Source organism: Elephas maximus, chromosome 11 (assembly GCF_024166365.1).
Source record: "Elephas maximus indicus isolate mEleMax1 chromosome 11, mEleMax1 primary haplotype, whole genome shotgun sequence".
Taxonomy (NCBI): domain Eukaryota; kingdom Metazoa; phylum Chordata; class Mammalia; order Proboscidea; family Elephantidae; genus Elephas; species Elephas maximus.
Window position 1 is genome coordinate 8,690,753 of NC_064829.1, and position 24,415 is coordinate 8,715,167.

Here is a 24,415-nt window from a genome sequence, read left to right on the forward strand (position 1 = left end):
AAAAAAACTAGATAACTGGGAGCTCCTAAAAATCAAACACCTATGCTCATCCAAAAACTTCACCAAAAGAGTAAAAAGACTACCTAAAGAATGGGAAAAAGTTTTTAGCTATGACTTTTCTGATCAGTGCCTGATCTCTAAAATCTACACGATACTGCAAAAACTCAACAGCAAAAATACAAATAACCGAATTAAAAAATGGGCAAAAGATATGAAGACACTTCACTTAAGAAGACATTCAGGTAGCTAACAGATATATGAGGAAATGTTCACGAACATTAGCCATTGGAGAAATGCAGATCAAAACTACAATGAGCTACAAAGAGATTTCATCTCACTCCAGCGAGGCTGGCATTAATCCAAAAAACACAAAATAATAAATGTTGGAGAGGCTGTGGAGAGATTGGAACACTTATACACTGTTGGTGGGAATGTAAAATGGTACCACACCTTTGGAAATCGATTTGGTGCTTCCTTAAAAAGCTAGACATGGAACTACCATAGGATCCAGCAATCCGACTCCTTGGAATATATCCTAGACAAATAAGACCCTTTACACCAACAGATATATGCACACCCATGTTTACTGCAACACTGTTTACAATAGCAAAAACATGGAAGCAACCAAGGTGCCCATCAACGGATGAATGGATAAATAAATTATGGTATATTCACACACACCCACCTGTCTGTCAGTCTGTGTAACTGTGGGGGCTTGCCTGTTCCTATGATGCTGGAAGCTATGCCACCAGTATTCAGATACCAGGAGGGCCACCCATGGAGGACAGATTTCAGCTGAGCATCCAGACTAAGACAGACTAGGAAGAAGGACCCAGAAGTCTACTTCTGAAAAGCATTAGCCAGTGAAAACCTTATAAATAGCAGCGGAAAAATGTCTGAAATACTGCTGGAAGATAAGCCCCCCAGGTTGGAAGGCACTCAAAAGATCAATGGGGAAGAGCTGCCTCCTCAAAGTAGAGTCGACCTTAATGACGTGGATGGAGTAAAGCTTTCGGGACCTTCACTTGCTGATGTGGCAACACTCAAAATGAGAAGAAACAGCTGCAAACATCCATTAATAATCGGAACCTGGAATGTACGAAGTATGAACCTAGGAAAATTGGAAATCGTCAAAACTGAAATGGAACGCATAAACATCAATATCCTAGGCATTAGTGAGCTAAAATGGACTGGTATTGGCCATTTTGAATAGGACAATCATATAGTCCACTATGCTGGGAATGACAACTCGAAGAGGAATGGTGTTGCATTCATCTCACTGCCAAAAAGAACATTTCAAGATCTATCCTAAAGTACAATGCTGTCAGTGATAGGATAATATCCATATGCCTACAAGGAAGACCAGTTAAGACGACTATTATTCAAGTTTACGCACCAACCACTACGGCCAAAGGTGAAGAAATAGAAGATTTTTATCAGCTGCTGCAGTCTGAAATTACTCAAACATGCAATCAAGATGCATTGATAATTACTGGCGATTGGAATGCAAAAGTTGGAAACAAAGAAGAAGGATCTGTAGTTGGAAAATATGGCCTTGGTGATAGAAACAATGCCGGAGATCAAATGATAAAATTTTGCAAGACCAATGACTTCTTCATTGCAAATATCTTCTTTCACCAACATAAACAGTGACTATACACACGGACCTCACCAGATGGAATGCACAGAAATCAAATTGACTACATCTGTGGAAAGAGATGATGGAAAAGCTCAATATCATCAGTCAGAACAATGCCAGGGGCCAACTGTGGAACAGACCAGCAACTGCTCATATGCAAGTTCAAGCTGAAACTGAAGAAAATCAGAGCAAGTCCAGGAGAGCCAAAATATGACCTTGAGTATATCCCACCTGAATTTAGAGACCATCTGAAGAACAGATTAAATGCACTGAACACTAGTGACCAAAGACCAGACGAGTTGTGGAACGACATCAAAGACGTCATTCTTGAAGAAAGCAAGAGGTCACTGAAAAGACAGGAAAGAAAGAAAAGACCAAGGTGGATGTCAGAGGAGGGTCTGAAACTTGTTCTCAAACATCGAGCAGCTAAAGCAAAAAAAAAGAATTCATGCAGTAAATGAACTGAATAGAAGATTTCAAAGGGCCTCTCGAGAAGACAAAATAAAGTATTATAATGACACGTGCAAAGAGCTGGAGATGGAAAACCAAAAGGAAAGAACAAGTTCGGCGTTTCTCAAGCTGAAAAAACTAAAGATAAAATTCAAGCCTCAAGTTGCAATACTGAAGGATTCCATGGGGAAAATATTAAACGATGCAGGAAGCATCAAAAGAAGATGGAAGGAATACATAGAGTCATTATACCAAAAAGAATTACTCGATGTTCAACCATTTCAAGAGGTGGCATATGATCAGGAACTGATGGTACTAAAGGAAGAAGTCCAAGCTACTCTGAAGGCATTGGCAAAAAACAATACTACAGGAATTGATAGAACATCAATTGAGATGTTTCAACAAACAGATGCAGCGCTGGAGGTGCTCACTCGTCTATGCCAAGAAATATGGAAGACAGCTTCCTGGCCAACTGATTGGAAGAGATCCATATTTATGCCTCTTCCCAAGAAAGGTGATCCAACTGAATGTGGAAATCATAGAACAATATCATTAATATCACACGCAAGCAAAATTCCGCTGAAGATCATTCAAAAACGGCTGCAGAAGTATATCGATAGGGAACAGCCAGAAATTCAGGTCAGTTTCAGAAAAGGACGTAGAAACAGGGATATCACTGCTGATGTCAGATGGATCCTGGCTGAAAGCAGAGAATATCAGAAGAATGTTTACCTCTGTTTTATTGACTATGTAAACGCATTCGACTGTGTGGATCATAACAAACTAAGGATAACACTGTGAAGAATGAGAATTCCAGAACACTTAATTGTGCTCATGAGGAACCTTTACATAGATCAAGAGGCAGTTTGTTCGGACAGAACAAGGGGATTCTGATTGGTTTAAAGTTAGGAAAGGTGTGCGTCAGGGTTGTATTCTTGTACCATACCAATTTAATCTGTGTGCTGAACAAATAATCCGAGAAGCTGGACTATATGAAGAAGAACGGGGCATCAAATTGGAGGAAGACTCATTAACAACGTGCATTATACAGATGACACAACCTTGCTTGCTGAAAGTGAAAAGGACTTGAAGCACTTATTAATGAAGATCAAAGACCACAGCCTTCAGTATGGATTGCAGCTCACCATGAAGAAAACAAAAATCCTCACAACTGGACAAATGAGCAACATCATGATAAACGGAGAAAAGACTGAAGTTGGCAAGGATTTCGTTTTACTTGGATCCACAATCAATAGCCATGGAAGTAGCAGTCAAGAAATAAAAAGACGCATTGCATTGGGTAAATCTGCTACAAAGGAACTCTTTAAAGCGCTGAAGAGAAAAGACGTCACCTTGAAGAATAAGGTGCGCCTGACCCAAGCCATGGTATTTTCAATCGCATCATATGCATGTGAAAGCTGGACAATGAAGAAGGAAGACCGAAGAAGAATTAACGCCTTTGAATTGTGGTGTTGGCAAAGAACATTGAACATACCACGGACGGCCAAAAGAACGAACAAATCTGTCTTGGAAAAAGTACGACCAGAATGCTCCTTGGAAGCAAGGATGGCGAAACTGCGTCTGACATACTTTGGACATGTTGTCAGGAGGGATCAGTCCCTGGAGAAGGACATCATGCTTGGCAGAGTACAGGGTCAGCAGAAAAGAGGAAGACCCTCAACGAGGTGGACTGACACAGTGGCTTCAACAACGAGCTCAAGCATAACAACGATTGTAAGAATGGCACAGGGCCAGGCAGTGTTTCGTTCTGCTGTGCACAGGGTCGCTATGAGTCAACACCGACTCGATGGCAGCTAACAACAACAGCATAGTCACACAATGGAATACTATACATTAATAAAGAACAGTGAGGAACCTGTGAAACATTTCATAACATGGAGGAACCTAGACGGCATTATGGTGAGTGAAATCAGTCAGCTGCGAAAGGGCAAATATTGTACAAGACCACTGTTATAAGAACTTGAGAAATATTTTAAACTGAGAAGAAAACATTCTTTCGTGGTTACTAGAGCCGGGAGGGAGCAAGGGTGCGAGAGGGGCATTCACTAATTAGACAGTAGATAAGAACTACTTTAGGTGAAGGCAAAGACAGCACACAATACAGAGGTCAGCAAGAACGGACTATACCAAAAGCAAAGTAGTTTCCTGAATAAACTGAATGCTTTGAAGGCCAGCGTAGTAGGGGCAGGGGTCTGGGGACCATGGTTTCAGGGAACATCTAAGTCAATTGGCATAAAAAAATCTATTAAGAAAACATTCTGCATCCCACCTTGAAGAGTAGCATCTAGGGTCTTAAATGCTACCAAGCAGCCATCTAAGATGCATCACTTGGTCTCAACCCACCTGGGTCAATGGAGAATGAAGAACACTAAGGACACAAGGTGATTAGGAGCCCAAAAGTCAGAAAGGGCCACATTAACCAGAGACTACGTCATCCTGAGACCAGAAGAACTAGATGGTGCCCAGCTATAACCGATGACTGCCCTGACAGGAAACACAACAGAGAACCCCTGAGGGAGTAAGAGACCAGTGGGATGCAGACCCCACATTCTCTTAAGACCAGACTTAATGGTCTGACTGAGACTAGAAGGACCATGGTGGTCACGGCCCCCAGACCTTCTGCTGGCCCAGCACGGGAACTATTCCTGAAGCCAACTCTTCAGACACGGATTGGACTGGATCATGGGTTGGAGAGGGATGCTGGTGAGGAGTGAGCTTCTTGGATCAGGTGGATACTTGAGACTATGTTGGCATCTCCTGCCCGGAGGGGAGATGAGAGGGTGGAGGGGGTTAGAAGCTGGTGAAATGGACACGAAAAGAGAGAGCGGAGGGAGAGAGCGGGCTGTCTCATTAGGGGGAGAGTAATTGGGAGTGTGTAGCAAGGTGTATATGGGTTTTTGTGTGAGAGACTGACTTGATTTGTAAACTTTCACTTAAAGCACAATAAAAATTACTGAAAATAAATAAAGTACAACAGCAAAAAAAAACTAATTCAAAATGGATCAAGTGCCGAAATGTTAAATCTATAACCATAAAATTCTTGGAAGAAAATGTGGAAGCAAAGCTTTGGGAACTATTTTTCTTCAGTGATAGATTATCACACACAACAATGAATACACAGAAAACAAAACAGATAACTGAGACCTCACGGAAGTTAAACACTTATGTTCATCAAAAGACTTATCAAAAGAGTAAAGTGACAACCTACAGTCTTTGGAAAACACCTTTGGAAACTATAACTGTTAAGGGTCTAAAATTGAAAATATATAATGTCTATAAATTAACAACAAAAAGACAAGTAACTCAATCAAAAAAACAGGGCAAAGGACAGGTACAGACATTTCACCAAAGAGGATATTCAAATGACCAACAGACACATGAAAAGATGCCGAATATATTTAGCCATCAGAGAAATACAAATCAAAACCACAAGGAGATACCATTTCACTCTCATTCAGATGATTAAGGAGCCCTGGTGATGCAGAGGTTAGGTGCTCATCTTCTAATTGAAAGGTCAGCAGCTTGAACCCGCTAGGCGATCCGTGGGAGAAAGATGTGGCAGTCTGCTTCTGTAAAGATCTGCAGCCTTGGCTGTGGGGACCATGGTCTCAGGGAACATCTAGCTCAACTGGCAAAGCATAGTTTATAAAGAAAATGTACTACATTCTACTTTAGTGAGTAGCCTCTGGGGTCTCAAAAGGTCGTAAGCAGCCATCTAAGATACTCCACTGGTCTCACCCCTTCGGGAGCAACAGAGAACGAAGAAAACCAAAGACACAAGGGAAAGATTAGTCCAAAGGACTAATGGACCACAACTACCACAGCCTCCACCAGGTGAGTCCAGTACTAGATGGGGCCCAGCTACCACCACTGACTGCTTTGACAAGAATCATAACAGAGGGTCCCTTGACAGAGCTGGAGAAAAATGTAGAACAAAATTCTAACTCACAAAAAAAGACCATACTTACTGGCCTGACAGAGGCTGAAGAAACCCCAAGATTATGACCCCTAGATGTACTTTTAGCTCAGTAATGAAGATTAGACAGGTGCATGAAATAAAACAAGACTAAAGGGGCACACCAGCCAAGGGACAAGGACTAGAAGGCAGGAGGCGAAAGGAAGGCTGGTGACTGGGAACCCAAGGTGAAGAAAGGAGAACGCTGACATGTCGTGGGGTTGTTAACCAATGTCATAAAACAATATGTGTAATAACTGTGTAATGAGAAGCTAGTTTGCTCTGTCAACCTTCACCTAAAGTACAATAAAAAATAAAGAAAAACACACACACAAAAGAAAAAATAAAAAAAGATTTACAGCCTTGGAAACCCTATGGGGCAGTTCTACTCTGTCCTATAGGGTCACAATGAGTTGGAAGCAACTCAACAGCAATGGGTTTCTTTCAGTTTGGTCAGGATGGCTAGGATTACAATAAATAAATAAATAAAAATAACAAGTGTTTGAGGGAATGTGGAGAAATTGGAACCCTCATCCATTACTGGTAGGAATACAAAATTTATAGCCATTGTGGAAAACAGACTGGTTGTTCCTTAAAAAATTAGAGACAGAGCTATCATATGACCCAACAATTCTGCTCCTAGGTATATACCCTAGGGATCTAACAGAAGTGATATGAACACCTATGTTCATTGCAGCACTATTCACAATAACGATGAAAACAACCTAAGTACCCATCAACAGATGAATGGATAAGTAAAATGTGGTAAGTACACACAACGAAATGCTACTCAGTGTTAAAGAAAAACCAGTTTCCAAAACATCTTTGAACACAGATGTAACTGATTGCCATTATATTTAGTGAAATAAGCAAATCACACAAAAAACAAATATTGTATGTTCTTTCATGAAAGGACATAAACAGACAAATATACCCAAACCAATGTTCACTAGTTGTTACCAGGAATGGGGGGAAGAGAGGGAGATTCACTCTCTAGGTACTAGGTATGTGTTATTTTCTGGGATAGGAAAGGAAATTCAGAATGAAGAAGTGTGCACAGCTGGAAGAAGGCAAATAATGTCATTAAAACATACACAAGCAAAAAATCTTCTGGTAACTGCTATGGCATATATAGGAAACCCTGGTGGCAAAGTGGTTAAAGAGTTTGGCTGCTAACCAAAGTCTGGCAGTTCGAATCCACCAGAGGTGCTCCCTGGAAACACAATCAGGCAGTTCTACTCTATCCTATAGGATCACTATGAGCCAGAATCAACTCGACAGCAATGGTTTTTATGGCATATATAATTACGAAAAAACAGCAACAACAACCAAAAATATGTTTGTGAGTACGCCTATGTATGTGGTATATACGTACAATGGAGTATTACTCAGTTATACAGGCCACCACATGGTTGAACCTTGAAAACATGCTAAGTGAAATAAGCCAGACACAAAAAGACGAACATTGTATGACCCCCCCTTATATAAAATATCTGTAATAGGTAAGTCCCTCGAGAATAGTGGTTACCAGTGGATGGGAGACAGGTGAATAAGGGTTATTTTAAAAAAAAAAAAAGTAAAAACTGAAATTTGTTATAAAAAGAAGGAATAATACCACCAAATGTTCATAGGGTTTGTTGAAGTAGACTTTTCATATACATCTCCTAGTGGAAGTACAAAGTAATACGTGTTTTCAAAAGAGCAATGTGGTAATACGCAGCAGTACTTAAAAGTAAACATTCTTAATTCAGAAATTTCAATTCTAGAAATTTATCTTAATAACTTTCTAAATCTCCTATATGTACAAAATGTAAGTATAAATAAAGAAGGTCATGATATTTATAATAGCAAAATTGCAATAATCCAAGTCCCCAAGAACACGGACTTAATCAAAATTATGATACAGGTCTATATTAACTGAAATTGAAAGACAAGAACAACATATTAAATTTTAAAGGTTGTAAACAGTATGTGCACTTTAATTCAATTTTTGTAAAAGCAAATTTAAATATATATATATCACAAGTATCCCAGCTCTGTATATGTACAAAAAATATGTCTGGAAGACTATAAATGAAAATATAATCAATGGCTATTTTCTAATTTTTTATGCAAATAACACACATCAAGCACACCCTCCTCCCCCCAGGTATTTCTGTAAAAGTACTATGCTAATTTTTTTACAGCAACATGTAAACAAGACTGGCACTGCATCCCTTACAGAAATACCTTGCAGAGGGAGGGTGCGGATGGCAGGCAAACATAGAAGGTGCTTGTTATATGCATAAAAATACAGTAGTAAAATTAGACCTTTATTGTGTTCCTTGTCATTTTCTACGTTTTTCAATGAGCATATATTACTTTTAGATTCAGAAAAAATATTTTGAAAGGTTAAAAATGTTCATGATTAATTTTAGGGGACCGTGAGTTTATGTTAATGAGGGAGGAACCACTCAGAAAAGAAAGGTGAGAATGGTTGTGCAACCTGATAAACTGTACATGTAGAAACTGTTTAGCTGCTGTGTTTTGCTGTGTATATTCTCAACAAAATGAAATTTAAGAAAAAAATAGTATGTGATTAAAATAATATAAAGAAAACGGTAAAAGATTCTGAGACATAAAGAGACAATCACACTTTCATCTTCCATAAAACTGAGTGAGACTTGCTTTAACATAAAGTAAGATTAAGGTATGAACTTACTCATCTTCATGGAAGCTAAGCTGTAACCTCTGTTTTGGTTCAGCATCACTCTGGCCACTGTGAGATGATTCAGATGGAACTGAAAATTTCCCTTCTAGTAAGTAAGATGCCTGGATATCAGAATACCTACACACACACACACAAAAAAAAAATGTTGCTTTAATTGTTAAGAATTATGCACATTTAAAATCCACCATGACACAGGGCTGCATGATAGTAAAACCAACCGCCTGGAGTAAAAACAAATAGGGCCCCAGAGAACAGCTTAGTCAATTGGCATAACATAGTTCACAAAGATAATGTTCTACATTCTAGTTTGGTGAGTACTATCTGAGGTCTTAAATGCTTGCAAGCAGCCATCTAAGATACAACTCTTGGTCTCTACTCGTCTGGGGCAATAAAGAATGAAGGAAATCAAAGGCTCAAAGAAGAAACTAATTCACAGGATTAACAGCCCACATGAACCACAGCCTCTTACGACCTGAGACCAAAAGAACTAGATGGTACCCAGCTACCACTAACAACCATTCTGATCACGGACACAATAGAAGGTCCCAGATAGAATGAAAAAAAGATGTAGAACAAAACTCAAATTCCTAAAAAAAGCCAGGTCTACTGGACCAATAGAGACTAGAGGAACCCCCAAGACTAATGCCCAAAGATAACTTTTGGACATGGAATTGAAGCTATTTCTGCAGGTCACCTTTCAGCCAAATGACAGACTGGCATACAAAATAAAACGATATCACCTGTGACTAATGTGCTCCCTTAAACAAGCAACTATATGAGACCAAATGGTCAACCCAAAGGCAAAGGTGAGAAAACAAGGAGGGGAAGGGAAGCTAGATAAATGGAACCAGAACACAGAGAATAGAAAAAATGAGAATGCTGACACGCTGTAAAAATTGTAACCAACAGCACTGAACAATTTGTATAAAAACTGTTAAAGAAGAACCTAATTTGCTGTGTAAACTTTCACCAAAACACAATAAAATAAAATATTACTAAAAAAATAGGGCCATGGTGTTCAAAACCATCATCCTACGTGCAAAACACAGAAAATCTGTGTGTCAGCAATGACGTGTTAATATGTATCAAATGATAAGTCACAGAAATCTTTAAGTTGAAAGAGTTTTTAGAGAACTAATCCAACCCCTTCACTCCAAAGATAAAGATAATGCTCCTTACCAAACGTTTAGGTTGAAAGAAGGTTGCAAAACTGAATAGATACTAAGCGTGGACAAAATTTACATTTTACACAAGGACCTAACAACACATATGGAGACAGAAAATAAGGTATATTCAACCAAACATCTATGTGGTTATAAAAATGGGAAGAATAAGAACACAAAAGTTGGTTTAGTTCTACTAAGGAAGAGAAACTTGACTAGGGAACTGAAAGTTGTTAAAAAGATAAGTGCTAAGTTATTTCAGAAGTATACAACAGACAGAAGAATAGAAAGAAAATCATGCAAGTCCAGAAAAAAGGTGAACCTGGCTAAAATGAACTACGCAGCTCTAAACAGGCATCATGACCCTAGCTCTAGCCATAGGCGACTGGGCTTGGGATGGATGCCAAGCTAGATCAGGAGATCATGACATTTTAAGAGACCGTTCATTAGTCTCCTTGTGTAGCTGGAAATGTAACGTGGTTGCCACATTCTATAACACTGAATACAAGAGCAGATAAATCCAGTGTATTGAAAGAGAGGAGAGAATGAAACCATTACACAGAGGGAAGTGGAGAGGAAAGACAGACCTCAGTCTTGATCGCTCCCCAGATACTGATTCCTGTCCTGTTTTGCCACAGCTCTACATTCTTCCCTCTCCATTTAATGAGGTACTCCTATATTCTATCATTAATTTCCCTACTGAATTTCACTAACTAGAATTGGTTTATATTAACGAGCAACCAGTAAGGCTGAACAAATTAAGTCCAAAACGCCATGAACAGAAAAAAAAAAATGTCAACCAAAAGGTCATTGGTGTTCAAGTGCAAACTCACCCATACATCCAATAAGACAATCAGATAGGGAAAGAGTTTTATCTTTCTTTATTAATTTTAAATATTTGGCCATCCCCCTCATATATAAACCAAAAAGCAAGCTTGACTAAGACATTTTATGTAAGTATCAGTGTATCGTAGGTTTTATAAACCTAAAAAACAAAAAATATATCACCTGTTCAAACAAATCTTACCTGTTATCAGCACTGGCTCTATTTCTAGCAAGTGTGGAAACAGCAACAGGCAAGCCAAGATTTGAAGAAAGAGTGACATTTTCCAAAATGCCACTGTTACCAAGTAAGGAATTGGTTAAAAAGCTTGGAAACGATTCCTCTCCTATACCTCGAAAATCTTCCATCTCACTGCAATAACAACAATATTTTCATAAATCAAATGTTACCATAAAACTTTTTCAAGTGATTAAGTGCAGCAGTCTCAAATATTAGAAAACTTTCAAATCTCAGGAGAAAAACAACATTTTGTGGAATATATCTAAAAAAGGGATACTACTGGCAAACTTTGAGTTAAAGTAATTCTCAGACTACTTTGTTACTTTATATCTGAAAATATAAACATCAAACTATGGTCTTCTAATCCACATAATAACGAAATATGACACAGTTTAATTTACCCTTGGCTTAGTATAGCAAGGAATATACATTGCCACAAACTTACTTAGGAAAGAAAGCAAAAGCATAACATCGATGGTGCGCACAGATTACTCCAGAAAATATTTAACCGAATTTAATAGTTATGTACTCATTTTAATAGCGAAAAATATAACTAGTAAAATCTAGCCATGATTTCAGAAATTACTGCTAAAGATGAGTAATTACAGTTTAAAAAGTGAGTCATTCAAAGCAAATGTTGAAGTTGAATAGAGTATAGCTGATATATGGACAAGGAAAAATGGTAAAAGCAGGGCACATGACTAAGTCTGGAAAACACTGGCATAAAATCTACACCGTGGGGGTGGGGGGGCAGATCAAGATGGTGGAATACCCAGATGCTCGTGCAATCCCTCTCACAACAAAGACCCAAAAAAACAAGTAAAATGATGACATTTATGACAAGCTAGGAGCCCTGAACATCAAAAGAAAACGGACTGAGTAGCAGGAAGAGGGAGACGGTTCAGAAACAGAAAGGCGCTACCGGACCAGAATCACCAGGATCCCTCAGGTACCATTCACAGGAGCAGCTACGCGGGCTGGCAGTACCTTCAGGATCCCTCAGGCACCGTTCCCTGGAGCAGCTACACGGGCTGGCAGTACATTCGGCCTGCAGTTTCGGAAGGCAGAAGCAGCCAGGTGCACAGCCTACTCACACCTCTGGAACCAGAGAAGAACAGCGCTATCAGTAAAAGCTAAGTACTTGCAAATATTTTACCATGCCCCAAATCCCCAAGCCATTCAGTGACTGTTGATTTCCATGGGCCTGAGATTGGCTGTGTTGAGCACCTAGAGCCATCCATACTCCAGGCCATGGAGAGGGAATGAATTTGCAGTTGGGGATAAAGATAATCTGCCACCTCCACTAACTGGGGGAGCTCAGGACAGAAGCAGCTCCTATCCAGACATAAACAGTCTGTGGACTTTGAATACCTCTCCCCCTGCATGGACCTCTGAGGGCCTATATCAGGAAAATAGGCCCTTGTTGGCAGACTGCAACTGTTTCAGCCGTGCGGTGGAGAGGGAGATGTTGGATATTTGACAACACACTGCCTATTAAACAGGGTCCTCACCTACCCACATCAGGAGCCGAAGGACTGGTAGCTCCACTCAGGTCACCCAGCCACCCGTGACAGGGGTCCAAGGATAACTGCTACCTACCAGTCCTTACAAACAAAAGCAGGGGGTACCCACGGTCCATCTACAGAACCCACCCGTGTACCCTGGGGAACAGGGACCCACTTTCCTCACAGACATTTGGGGGATGGTTCGCAGCCCCTGCAACCAGACACCGGTACCTACACCAATCACCCCTGCTCCTCTAAGATCGCAGGACAGAGCATGTACCACACACTTGATGATCACCTACGTGGACAACTGAGCTGAATTCATACAAGAAAAGTGAATGGACTCCTAGACTAATATACCTGATAACAGCTGTAGCCACCTGGTGACAGGACATCAGAGCTCCAAAGGCAAAAATAATCAAGCTAGCTCACTCAAGCAACCCATTTGGGCATATCAAAACAAAACAAAGCAAGATGCAAGGACACGGTAAGCAAACATAAAATAAATTAATACAATGATGTACAGATGGCTCGGAGACAACAGTCAATATTAAGTCACATAAAGACACACACCATGATCACCTCAACAAGCTCTCAAAACAAAGAACCAATAGATCTTCTGGATGAAGGTGGCTTCCTGGCATTACTGGATGCAGAATTCAAAATAGTAATACACAGAACTCTTCAAGACATCAGGAACAAAATTAGGAGGGAGCTCCGGCAAATCGCAGAACAAGCCAAGGAACACACAGATAAAGTAGTTGAATAAATTAAAAAGTTATTCAAAAACATAATGAAAAATTTAATAAGCTTCAAGAATCAACTGAGAGACTGCAATCAGAAATTCAGAGATTAACAATAAAATTACAGAATTAGACAACTCGATAAAAAGTCAGGGAAGCAGAATCAAACAAGTGGGAGGCTGAACTGGTGGGCTTGAAGACAAAGCACGTGGCAACAATATATTTGAAGAAAAATCTGATAAAAGGATTTAAAAAAGTAAAGAAACGTTAAGAATCATGTGGGACTCTATCAAGACAAATAACCGACAAGCGATTGGAGTACCAGAACAAAGAGCGGCAACTGAAAATACAGAGTCGTTGAAGATTTGTTGGCAGAAAACTTCCCTGATATCGTGAAAGATGACAAGATATCAATCCAACATGCTGACTGAACTCCACATAAGGTAGATCTTCAAAGAAAGTCACCATGACATATTATAATCAAACATGCCAAAACCAAAGATAAAGAGAGAATTTTAAAACCAGCTAGGGAAAAATGAAAAGTCATCAACAAAAGACAGTCAATAGGAATAAGCTCAGACAGATCTGTTCATTCTTTTGCCAGTCCACGGTGTATTCAATATTCTTTGCCAACACCACAATTAAAAGGCGTCAATTCTTCTTCGGTCTTCCTTATTCATTGCCCAGCTTTCAAATGCATATGATGCAAGTGAAAATACCATGGCTTGGGTCAGGTGAACCTTAGTCTTCAAGATGACATCTTCGCTCTTCAACACTTTAAAGAGGTTCTTTATAGCAGATTTACCCAATGCAATGCGTCTTTTGATTTCTTGACTGCTACTTCCATGGTTGTTGATTGTGGATCCAAGTAAAATGAAATCCTTGACAATTTCAATCTTTTCTCCGTTTATCATGATATTGCTCATTGGTCCAGTTGTGAGGATTTTTGTTTTCTTCATATTGAGGTGCAATCCATACTGAAGGCTGTGGTCTTTGATCTTCATTAGTAAGTGCTTCAAGTTCTTTTCACATTCCGCAAGCAAGGTTCTCTCATCTGCATAACGCAGGTTGTTAATTAGTCTTCCTCCAATCCTGACACACCATTCTTCTTCATATAGTCCAGCTTCTAGTATTATTCGTTCAGCATACAGATTGAATAGGTATGGTGAAAGAATACAGCCCTGACGAACACCTTTCCTGACTTTAAACCAACTTTAAACAACGCTAGGAGCCCTCATACAAGGCATAAACACTATACAAAACATTACTAACAATGCAGAAAAAAAACTAGCTAACTGGGATCTCCTAAAAATCAAACACCTATGCTCATCCAAAGACTTCACCAAAAGAGTAAAAAGATTACCTACAGAATGGGAAAAAGTTTTTAGCTATGACATTTCCAATCAGCATCTGATCGCTAAAATCTACATGATACTGCAAAAACTCAACTACAAAAAGACAAATAACCCAATTAAAAAATGGGCAAAAGACATGAACAGACACTTAACTAAAGAAGACATTCAGGTAGCTAACAGATACATGAGGAAATGCCCACAATCATTAGCCATTAGAGAAACGCAAATCGAAACTACAATGAGATTCCATCTCCAACAAGGCTGGTTTAACCCAAAAAACACAAAATAATAAATGTTGTTTAAGAGGTTGTGGAGAGACTGGAACACTTTTACACTGCTGCTGCGATGGTAAAACGGTACAAACACTTTGGAAATCGATTTGGCACTTCCTTAAAAAACTAGAAATAGAATTAAAATACAACCCAGCAATCCCAATCCTTGGAATATATCCTAGAGAAGTAAGAGCCTTTAAACAGATACATGCATGTACACTGCAGCACTGTTTACAATAGCAAAAAGATGGAAGCAACCAAGGTGCCCATCAATGGATGAATGGATAAATAAATTATGGTATATTCACACAATGGAAAACTACACATCGATAAAGAACAATGATAAATTCGTGAAACATTTCATAACATGGAGGAAACTGGAAGGCATTATGCTGAGTGAAATTAGTTGCAAAAGGACAAATATTGTATAAGACCACTATTATAAGAGCTCAAGAAATAGTTTAAACAGAGATGAAAATATTCTTTAATGCCCACGAGAGAGGGGACGGAGAGAGGAAGAGGGGTTTTCAGTAATTAAATAGTAAATACAAATCATTTTAGGTAAAGGGAAAGACAACACAATACAGGCAAGGTCAGCACAACTGGACTAAGCTAAAAGCAGAGAGGTTTCCTGAATAAACTGAACGCTTTGAAGGCCAGTGTAGCAGGGGCAGGGATCTGGGGACTGTGGTTTCAGGGGACATCTAAGTCAATGGGAATAATAAAATCTATTAAGAAACCATTCTGCATCCCACTTTGGAGAGTGGCATCCAGGGTTTTAAACACTAACAAATGGTCATCTAAGATGCATCAATGGGTCTCTGCCTACCTGGAGCAAAGGATAATGAAGGGCACCAAAGACGCAATGTGATTATGAGCCCAAGAGGCAGAAAAGGCCACATAAACCAGAGACTACATCAGCCTGAGACCAGAAGAACTAGGTGGTCCCTGGCTACAACTGATGACTACCCTGACGGGGAACACAACAGAGAACCCCTGAGGGGGCAGGAGACCAGTGGGATGCAGACCTCAAATTCTCATAAAAAGACCAGACTTAATGGTCTGACTGAGACTAGAAGGACCCTGGAGGTCACAGTCCCCAGGCCTTCTGTTAGCTCAAGACAAGAACCATTCCCAAAGCCAACTCTTCAGACAGGGACTGGACTGGACTATGGGACAGAAAATGATACTGGCAAGAAGTGAGCTTCTTTGATCAAGTAGACACATGAGACTATGTGCGCAGCTCCTAGCTGGAGGGGAGATGATAGGGTGGAGTGGGTCAGAAGCTGGCTGAATGGATATGAAAATAGAGAGTAGAGGGAAGGACTGTGCTTTCTCATTAAGGGGAGAGCAATTAGGAGTATACAGCAAGGTATATATAAATTTTTGTATGAGAAATTGACTTGATTTGTAAACTTTCACTAAATCACAATAAAAATTAAAAAAAAAAAAAAGTTTGTGAGCAACCATCTAAGATACTCCACTGGCCCCACCCCATCTGAAGAAAGGGAGAATGAAGAAAACCAAAGACACAAGGGAAAAGATTAGTCCAGAGGACTAATGAGCCACAACTATCACAGCCTCCACCAGACTGAGTCCAGAACACCTGAATGGTGGCCTGCTACCACCACTGACTGCTCTGACAGGGATCAAAACAGAGCTGGAGAAAAATGCAGACCAAAATTCAAACTAAAAAAAAAAAAGCTTACTGGTCTGAGAGAAGCTGGAGAAACCCCGAGAGCATGGTCCTCCATGCCCTTCTAGCTCAGTGCTGAAGTCACTCCTGAGCTTCTCTCTTCAGCCAAGGATGAGACGTGCCCACAAAACAAACAACACGTGTAACTCAACGCTGCACAGGAGACTAAATGGGCACAGCAGCCCAGGGACAGGGGCGAGGAGGCAGGAGGGGGCAGGAAAGCTGGACTGGAAAATGGGAAACCAAGGTCAAGAAGGAAGAAGTGTGGACATGTCATGGGGTTGGAAACCAGTGTCACAAAACAAGACGTGTATTGCTTAAGGAAGAACTAATTTTTTCTGTAAACCTTCATATACAGCAAAATAAGTAAGCAGCTGTCATCAAGTCAACTCTGACTCCTCGCAGCCCCATGGGCATCAGCTCTGCTCCACAAGGCTTTCTTTTTTCTTTTTTTTAATTGTGGTGAAAATATACACAACCGAACATTACCAAATCAATTCCTACATGTATGTTTCCTAACACTGATTAAATTCTTCCTGTTATTCTCACTATGATTTTCCAAATTATTCCACCACCACTGACATAAAACTCAATGCCCCCAAAGAAAAAACTCACCTTTCTCCTTACCTCCCACTCCAAGTAACCCCTCGTGATCCTTGGTTTCTATCCATTTGCTGATTTCACCTAAGTGCTATCATACCACATTTGCCCTGCTGCGACTAACGTTTCACCCAGTATGTTTTCCAGGTTCATCCATGTTGTGGTGTGCATCAAGGCTTCATTTCTCTTTACAGCTGGGTAATATTTCACGGTTTTTATAAACCATACTCAGATACCCAACTGCCTACTTGCATTTCCACTCAGAAATTAAAAAAAAAAAAAAAGCCAAACCTACTGCAGTTTAGTCAATCCCGACTCGTAGTGACCCTAAAGAGCAGAGGAGAACTGCCCCATAGAGTTTCCAAGAAGCCCCCGGTGGATCTGAACTGGTTAGCAGCCATAGCTCTTAACCACCATGCCACCAGCGTTTCCAAGATATAAGTAGATATTATTAACAGATTCTAATAGTTGCCTAAAGCTTAAAATGTCTAAATCTGTATCTTAATTCTGCCCCAATCCCGCCCCCTCAGACAAGACTGCTCTTCAGTCTTCCCCAGTGCAGAAAATAATAACTGTATTCCCTAGTTGCTTAGGGCAAAAACCTTATCACTGACTCATATCTACCTATACCTACCTCTACTCTTCTCTCTCTCATATATATATAAGTATATAGATACACACACATAAATATATACATATGTATATATATACACATATATATCCCACAGGTGTCTGTCAGCTTGTCGTACTGTGGGGGTTTGCATGTTGCTGTGATGCTGGATGCTATGCCACTGGTATTCAAATACCAACAGGGTCACCCATGGAGGACAGGTTTCAGATGAGCTTCTAGACTAAGAAAGACTAGGGAGAAGGACCTGGCAGTCTACTTCTGACAAGATTAAGCCAGTGAATCTTATGAATAGCAGCGGAACATTGTTTGATATAGTGCCAGAAGATGACCCCCTCATATTTGGAAGGCACTCAAAAAACAACAGGGGAAAAGCTACCTCCTCAAAGTAGAGTCGACCTTAATGATGTATATGGAGTCAATCTTTCAGGACCTTCATTTGCTGATGTGGCACAACTCCAAATGCGAAGAAACAGCTGCAAACATCCATTAATAATTGAAATGTGGAATGTACAAAGTATAAATCTAAGAAAATTGGAAGTCATCAAAAATGAAGTGGAATGCATAAACACTGATATCCTAGGCATTAGTGAGCTGAAATGGAATGGCACTGGCCATTTTGAATCAGACAATCGTATGGTCTACTATGCCAGGAATGACAACTTGAAGAGAAATGGCGTTGCATTCATCATCAAAAAGAACATTTCAAGATCTATCCTGAAGTAGGAGATTGGAATGCGAAAGTTGGAAACAAAGATGAAGGATCAGTAGTTTGAAAACATAGCCTTGGTTACAGAAACAATGCCAGAGATCGCATGATAGAATTTTGCAAGACCAAGGACTTCTTCATTGCAAATACCTTTTACACCAACACAAACAGCAACTCCACACGTGGACTGTGCCAGATGGAATACATAGGAATCAAATCGACTACAACAGTGGAAAGAGACAACAGAAAAGCTCAACAAAATCAGCCAAAACAGACCATCAATTGCTCACATGTAAGTTCAAGCTGAAACTGAAGAAAATTAGAAGAAGCCGAGGAGAGCCCAAGTATGACCTTCGGTATGTCCTACCTGATTTTAGAGACCATCTCGAGAATAGATTTGACGTGTTGAACACTAATGACTGAAGACCAGACAAGTTGTGGAACAACATCAAGCAAAACATATGTGAAAAAAGCAAGAGGTCATTAAAAAGACAGGAAAGAAAGAAAAGGCCAAAATGGATGTCAGAAGAGACTCTGAAACTTGCTCTTGAACATCGAGCAGCTAAAGCAAAATGAAAAAATGATGAAGTAAAAGAACTGAACAGAAGATTTCAAAGGGAGGCTTGAGAAGACAAAGTAAAGTATTAATGATGACACGTGCAAAGAGCTGGAGATGGAAAACCAAAAGGGAAGAACACGCTCAGCATTTCTCAAGCTGAAAGAACTGAAGAAAAAATTTAAGCCCCGAGCTGCAACAGTGAAGGGTTCTATGCGGAAAATATTAAATAACTCAGGAAGTATCAAAAGAAGATGGCAGGAATACACAGAGTCACTATACCAAAAAGAATTGGTCGACATTCAACCATTTCAGGAGGTACCATGTGAGCAGGAATCAATGGTACCAAAGGCAGCAGTCCAAGCTGCACGAAGGCACTGGCAAAAAAACAAGGCTCCAGGAATTGACAGAATTCCAGTTGAGACGTTTCAACAAACAGATGCAGTGCTGGAAGTACTCACTCGTCTATGCCAAGAAACTTGGAAGACAGCTACCTGGCCAAACAACTGGCAGAGATCCGTATTTATGCCTATTCTCAAGAAAGATGATCTCACCAAAAGTGGAAATTATTGAACTATATCATTAATATCACACACAAGCAAAATTTTGCTGAAGATGATTCAAAAGCGGCTGCAGCAGTACATCGACAGGGAATTGCCAGAAACTGAAGCCAATTCAGGAGAAGATGTGGAACTAGGGATAACACTGCTAATGTCAGATGGATCCTGCCTGAAAGCAGAGAACACCAGAAAGATGTTTACTTGTGTTTTGCTGATCATGCCAAGGCAATCAGCTGTGTGGATCATAACAAATTATAGATAACACTGAGAAGAACGGGAATTCCAGAACAATTAATTGTGCTCATGACCAAAAGGTCCTTGGAAACCCTATGGGGCAGTTCTATTCTGTCCTCTAGGGTTGATACGAGTCAGACTCGACGCCAGTGGGTTTGGTTTTGGGGTTTGAAATGACTGAACCAGCCCCTACTGCAACAAATGCTTCGTCACAATCACCTTCACCTGCTGCACATGCAGCTTTTAAATCAGTGAAAAGGCTTCGAGCCTTCTCTTGCTCTAAAGCCAAAAAAAAATTTAAAAACCCAACCTGTTGCCATCGCCCAGTCGATCCTGACTCATAGCAACACCACAGGACACAGCACAACTACCCCCTAGGGTTTCCAAGGCTGTAATCTTTACAATAGCAGACTGCCACATCTTTCTTCACCTGCAGAGCAGCTAGTAGGTTTGGACCACCTACCTTTCAGTCAATGGGCAAGCGCTTAGCCACTGGGCCACAAAGGCTCCTTACCAATTATAACACAAAGCGTTGAGTGCTTTTACAGAGCTTTGCTACGAGTGGGATGGTAACAAAACCCACTGGAAGTGTCCTCAAGAGATAATCCAATACCTATTCTCTCCTTTCCAGAAACGATTACAATTACTCTAAACCATTCACGGACATACCACATTCCTAAAGTTTTCCCAGTGGGGAAAAATCCCCTAACTTCTTTCTACACTGAACTCCCCACACCCGTCCTCCATTATCTCAGTGAAGACAATACGTTTTCCCTCCGTTTACTGTTCTGAACTCAGTAGCTGTCTTGGCGATTTCCCTTGCTATCAAAATATTCAGAACTTGGTGTAGCCATTAATTAGAGATCTAAGTGTACAATTAAACGTTTAAAAGTATATACTGTGGAACCAAAAACCTGGTACTTACTCCTGCCATTTTAAGATATACATCAGAATTTGGTAGGCATTCAATATATTACTTTTCAAAATGTATTGTAAACTTTGCCCACTAAGCCGAGATTGGAGAAAAAAATGATTCTGGAGCCTCAGAAACACCAGTCGATCTCTAAATGGTAACAGCAAATGGAAATACTGTCATCAAAACATCTGTCCCCCAAATAACTGCATCGGAAGGGACCTGATGGTTCACTACACAAAGTATGAAATCAAAAGCAAAGCAAAAGTGGACGTGCTATGAAACATTGCCTCATTTCACTGTTTATAATGAAATCATAAGTAGGGAACGTAGGAAAGGTTTTAGGAATAAATGCAAAAGCAGCCTGTTGCTCAGTGCCCTCCAAGCGACCCTACAGGACAGAGGAGAACTCCCCCCGGGTTCCCTAAACTGTCATCTTAAGGAGAGCCTATCGCCAGGTCTTTCCTCCCGCTTTGCCACCACCAGGTTCAAGCCGCAGCCGAGCTCTTAACCACTGCGTCACCAAACCCACTGCCGCAGTCAAACTGCCCCGTAGGGATTCCAAGGCTGTCATCTTTACCAGAGCAGGCTGCCCCATCTCTCTCCCGTGGAGCGGCTGGCCGGTGGGTTCGAACCGCTTACCTCCGAGTTAGCAGCCAGGGGCCTGCGCCTAGGGCTCCTTAAATGCAATCATCAAATCAAAAGAGAGTAACAAGATGACATGGGCACACTTCTCAGCACTGAGTCAGCAATGTTATTTCCTGTGCAAGAGTTTTGGACAAAAAGGAGAAACGAACCGCCCACCACCACACACACAAAGCCAGCACTACGGGTTAGGGGAGCACTTTGCAACAATACACTCCAGAGAAAAGTGCAGAGCTGAAGTCCTGGAAACACCCCACCAGTCCCCATGCGGGAACGCAGAAAACCACAGACACCGAGTCTTTCCAAGTCTCTCTCATCTCAGTCGGCCTGGGACACCGGCATCCAATCGAACTCTCACCTGGAGGCCCGGCGGAGTCGCAAGGGCCGGCAGAAGGCGGTGGACCTGCCCGGGCCCTCGAAACCGGCCCATGCCGGTACCCCCGTCTTCGACGCCCTGGCCTGGCCCGGCCCTGACCGCCCATCTCCCCACACCCCGCGCCTCCCCGGCCCCCGGCCGCCCGCCTCCCCGCACCCCGCGCCTCCCCGGCCCCCGGCCGCCCGCCTCGCCGCACCCCGCGCCTCCCCGGCCCCCCGGCCCCCGGCCCCCGGCCGCCCGCCTCCCCGCACCCCGCGCCTCCCGGGCCCCCGGCCGCCCGCCTCGCCGCACCCCGCGCCCCCCGGGCCCCCGGCCCCCGGCCGCCCGCCTCCCCGCACCCCGCGCCTCCCCGGCCCCCGGCCCCCGGCCGCCCGCCTCCCCGCACCCCGCGCCTCCCCGGCCCCCGGCCCCCGGCCGCCCGCCTCGCCGCACCCCGCGCCTCCCCGGCCCCCCGGCCCCCGGCCCCCGGCCGCCCGCCTCCCCGCACCCCGCGCCTCCCCGGCCCCCGGCCCCCGGCCGCCCGCCTCGCCGCACCCCGCGCCTCCCCGGCCCCCCGGCCCCCGGCCCCCGGCCGCCCGCCTCCCCGCACCCCGCGCCTCCCGGGCCCCCGGCCGCCCGCCTCGCCGCACCCCGCGCCCCCCGGGCCCCCGGCCGCCCGCCTCGCCGCACCCCGCGCCCCCCGGGCCCCCGGCCGCCCGCCTCGCCGCACCCCGCGCCCCCCGGGCCCCCGGCCGCCCGCCTCGCCGCACCCCGCGCCCCCCGGGCCCCCGGCCGCCCGCCTCGCCGCACCCCGCGCCCCCCGGGCCCCCGGCCGCCCGCCTCGCCGCACCCCGCGCCCCCCGGGCCCCCGGCCGCCCGCCTCGCCGCACCCCGCGCCTCCCGGGCCCCCGGCCGCCCGCCTCGCCGCACCCCGCGCCTCCCGGGCCCCCGGCCGCCCGCCTCCCCGCACCCCGCGCCTCCCCGGCCCCTGCCCGCCCCTCCTCACCTAGGCCCAGCCAGCGGCGCTCGGAGCCGCGCAGGGAGCGGAGGGAACGGGCGCCCCGCGACGCGCCCCGAGCGCGCATGCCCCGCCCCAGCGGCCGTCCGGAGCGGCCTGGCGCGCCTCAGGCCCACGTCCGCTCGCCGCACGACGTCGGGGCGGGGAGCCGGAGCCTGTCTTCGGATTGGGCGATGCGAGGACGTGCGCCTGCTGATTGGGTGAGGGCAGCGCGGCCGCGTTTGAAGCGAGAGCCGCCCGCTCCGCTGCCTCGGAGGGAGCTGGGCGCTGTCTGAAAAGGTGGAAAGATGTCCGTTGAGGGCTGAAGCAGGGCCGCTGGGTTTAAACCTTGGCCAGCTTCAGAATAATGATTACCTTTTTCAGTTTGAGACCCCCGAGCACTGTCACTCACCCTAAACACAAAGAAAGAGTTCCGGAGAACACATCACCTGATACCACCTTGACTCCAGTCCTTCCATGAGCAGAGATGCCCATCTTTTCTATCACAATTTGGCATACGCTAAAATGGGTCGCTGCAACAGGCTGGTTTCATTTGATTATTTTGGTACACACAGCTGAACCGACTCAACGGAAACAAACAACAAATACATTGCTAATAAGCTTCAGTCAGGAAATCATTGCTCAGGAACCAAGCTTCATGATACCTGATCTCTTCTTGTGAAGGAGTGAGGTTGGTAGGGTGGAAAGGGGTGAGATGAGACCTAATTCATCCCTAAATAACTTGTTTTCCCATCCTCCTTAGGCCACAGAGCCCATCACAACCACCTGCTCAGCACAAGCTCTTTACTATTTTTCTCAGACCTTGGAGCCCTGGTGGTGCAGTGGATAAGAGTTTGTCTGCTAACCAAAAGGCTGGCAATTCATCCACCAGTCGCTCCTTGGAAACCGTGTGGGGCAGTTCTACTGTGTCCTGTAGGGTCGCTATGAGTCAGAATCAACTCGACCACAATGGGTTTTACTCAGACCTTAGAGGTCATTCAATTTCGCACCTTTCACTTCCCTTTATTTCAAAATTTCTTGTACTCTCCTTCCCTACAGTCTCAGAGGTAGCGTCCCTCCTTTCCAAAACTAATTCCTTAACTCCATTCACTCAATGGTTACTGAATGAGATGCACAGCACACTTGGGAGAAAAGAAAAGAAAAAACACAAAGTTGAGCATAAAATTTCCTACTCCTAATAAGGTTAGCCTGGTGGGAAAAAAATACCTGTTTATTTAATCACTTTCTACTTCCTCCAAAACATTCCTCAGTTACCATTTCTGGATACACTTGACTCTGTCCACTGACTCCTTTCCCTCTACCTATAAAAATGCTTTATCACCCCATCCAGACAAATAAACCTTCCTTCCGTTTTATCAGCTAAGGACCATTCCATGACTCTCCTTCCCTTCACTGCCTACACTTTTACACCCTGTTTTCACCCATTCACCCATTCTACATTATCAAGCTTAACACTTCTTTCAATGATCAGAAATGGCCTCCTATTACCAAACTCAGTGATGTCTCCTCAGTTCTCTTTGACAGCTCTTCTTGAAACCCCCCAGCCTTTGGCATTTGTAAAGAGTTATCACCCCTGTTCTACCTATATGCGCACTCAATAAGCAACTGTACGTACAGAAAAATCT

The 24,415-nt window shown here is 43.2% G+C and overlaps 2 protein-coding genes across 2 annotated transcripts in view; both read right to left on the bottom strand.

The window, feature by feature from the left end:
* The window catches only part of CEP192 (centrosomal protein 192), a 209,545-nt gene extending 198,416 nt beyond the window's left edge, over positions 1 to 11,129 (bottom strand). Inside the window, exons 1-2 of the mRNA XM_049901463.1 lie at positions 10,966 to 11,129; positions 8,767 to 8,892 (exon numbers count right to left, since the gene is read on the bottom strand). Coding sequence (XP_049757420.1) covers positions 8,767 to 8,892; positions 10,966 to 11,129 — 290 coding nt within the window. The remainder of the gene's footprint in view (positions 1 to 8,766; positions 8,893 to 10,965) is intronic.
* Positions 11,130 to 12,013: 884 nt separating this feature from the next.
* SEH1L (SEH1 like nucleoporin) overlaps positions 12,014 to 24,415 on the bottom strand; it is an 84,609-nt gene continuing 72,207 nt past the window's right edge. Inside the window, exon 9 of the mRNA XM_049901466.1 lies at positions 12,014 to 12,099. Within this exon, the coding sequence (XP_049757423.1) occupies positions 12,024 to 12,099 (76 nt within the window). The 3' untranslated portion in view covers positions 12,014 to 12,023. The remainder of the gene's footprint in view (positions 12,100 to 24,415) is intronic.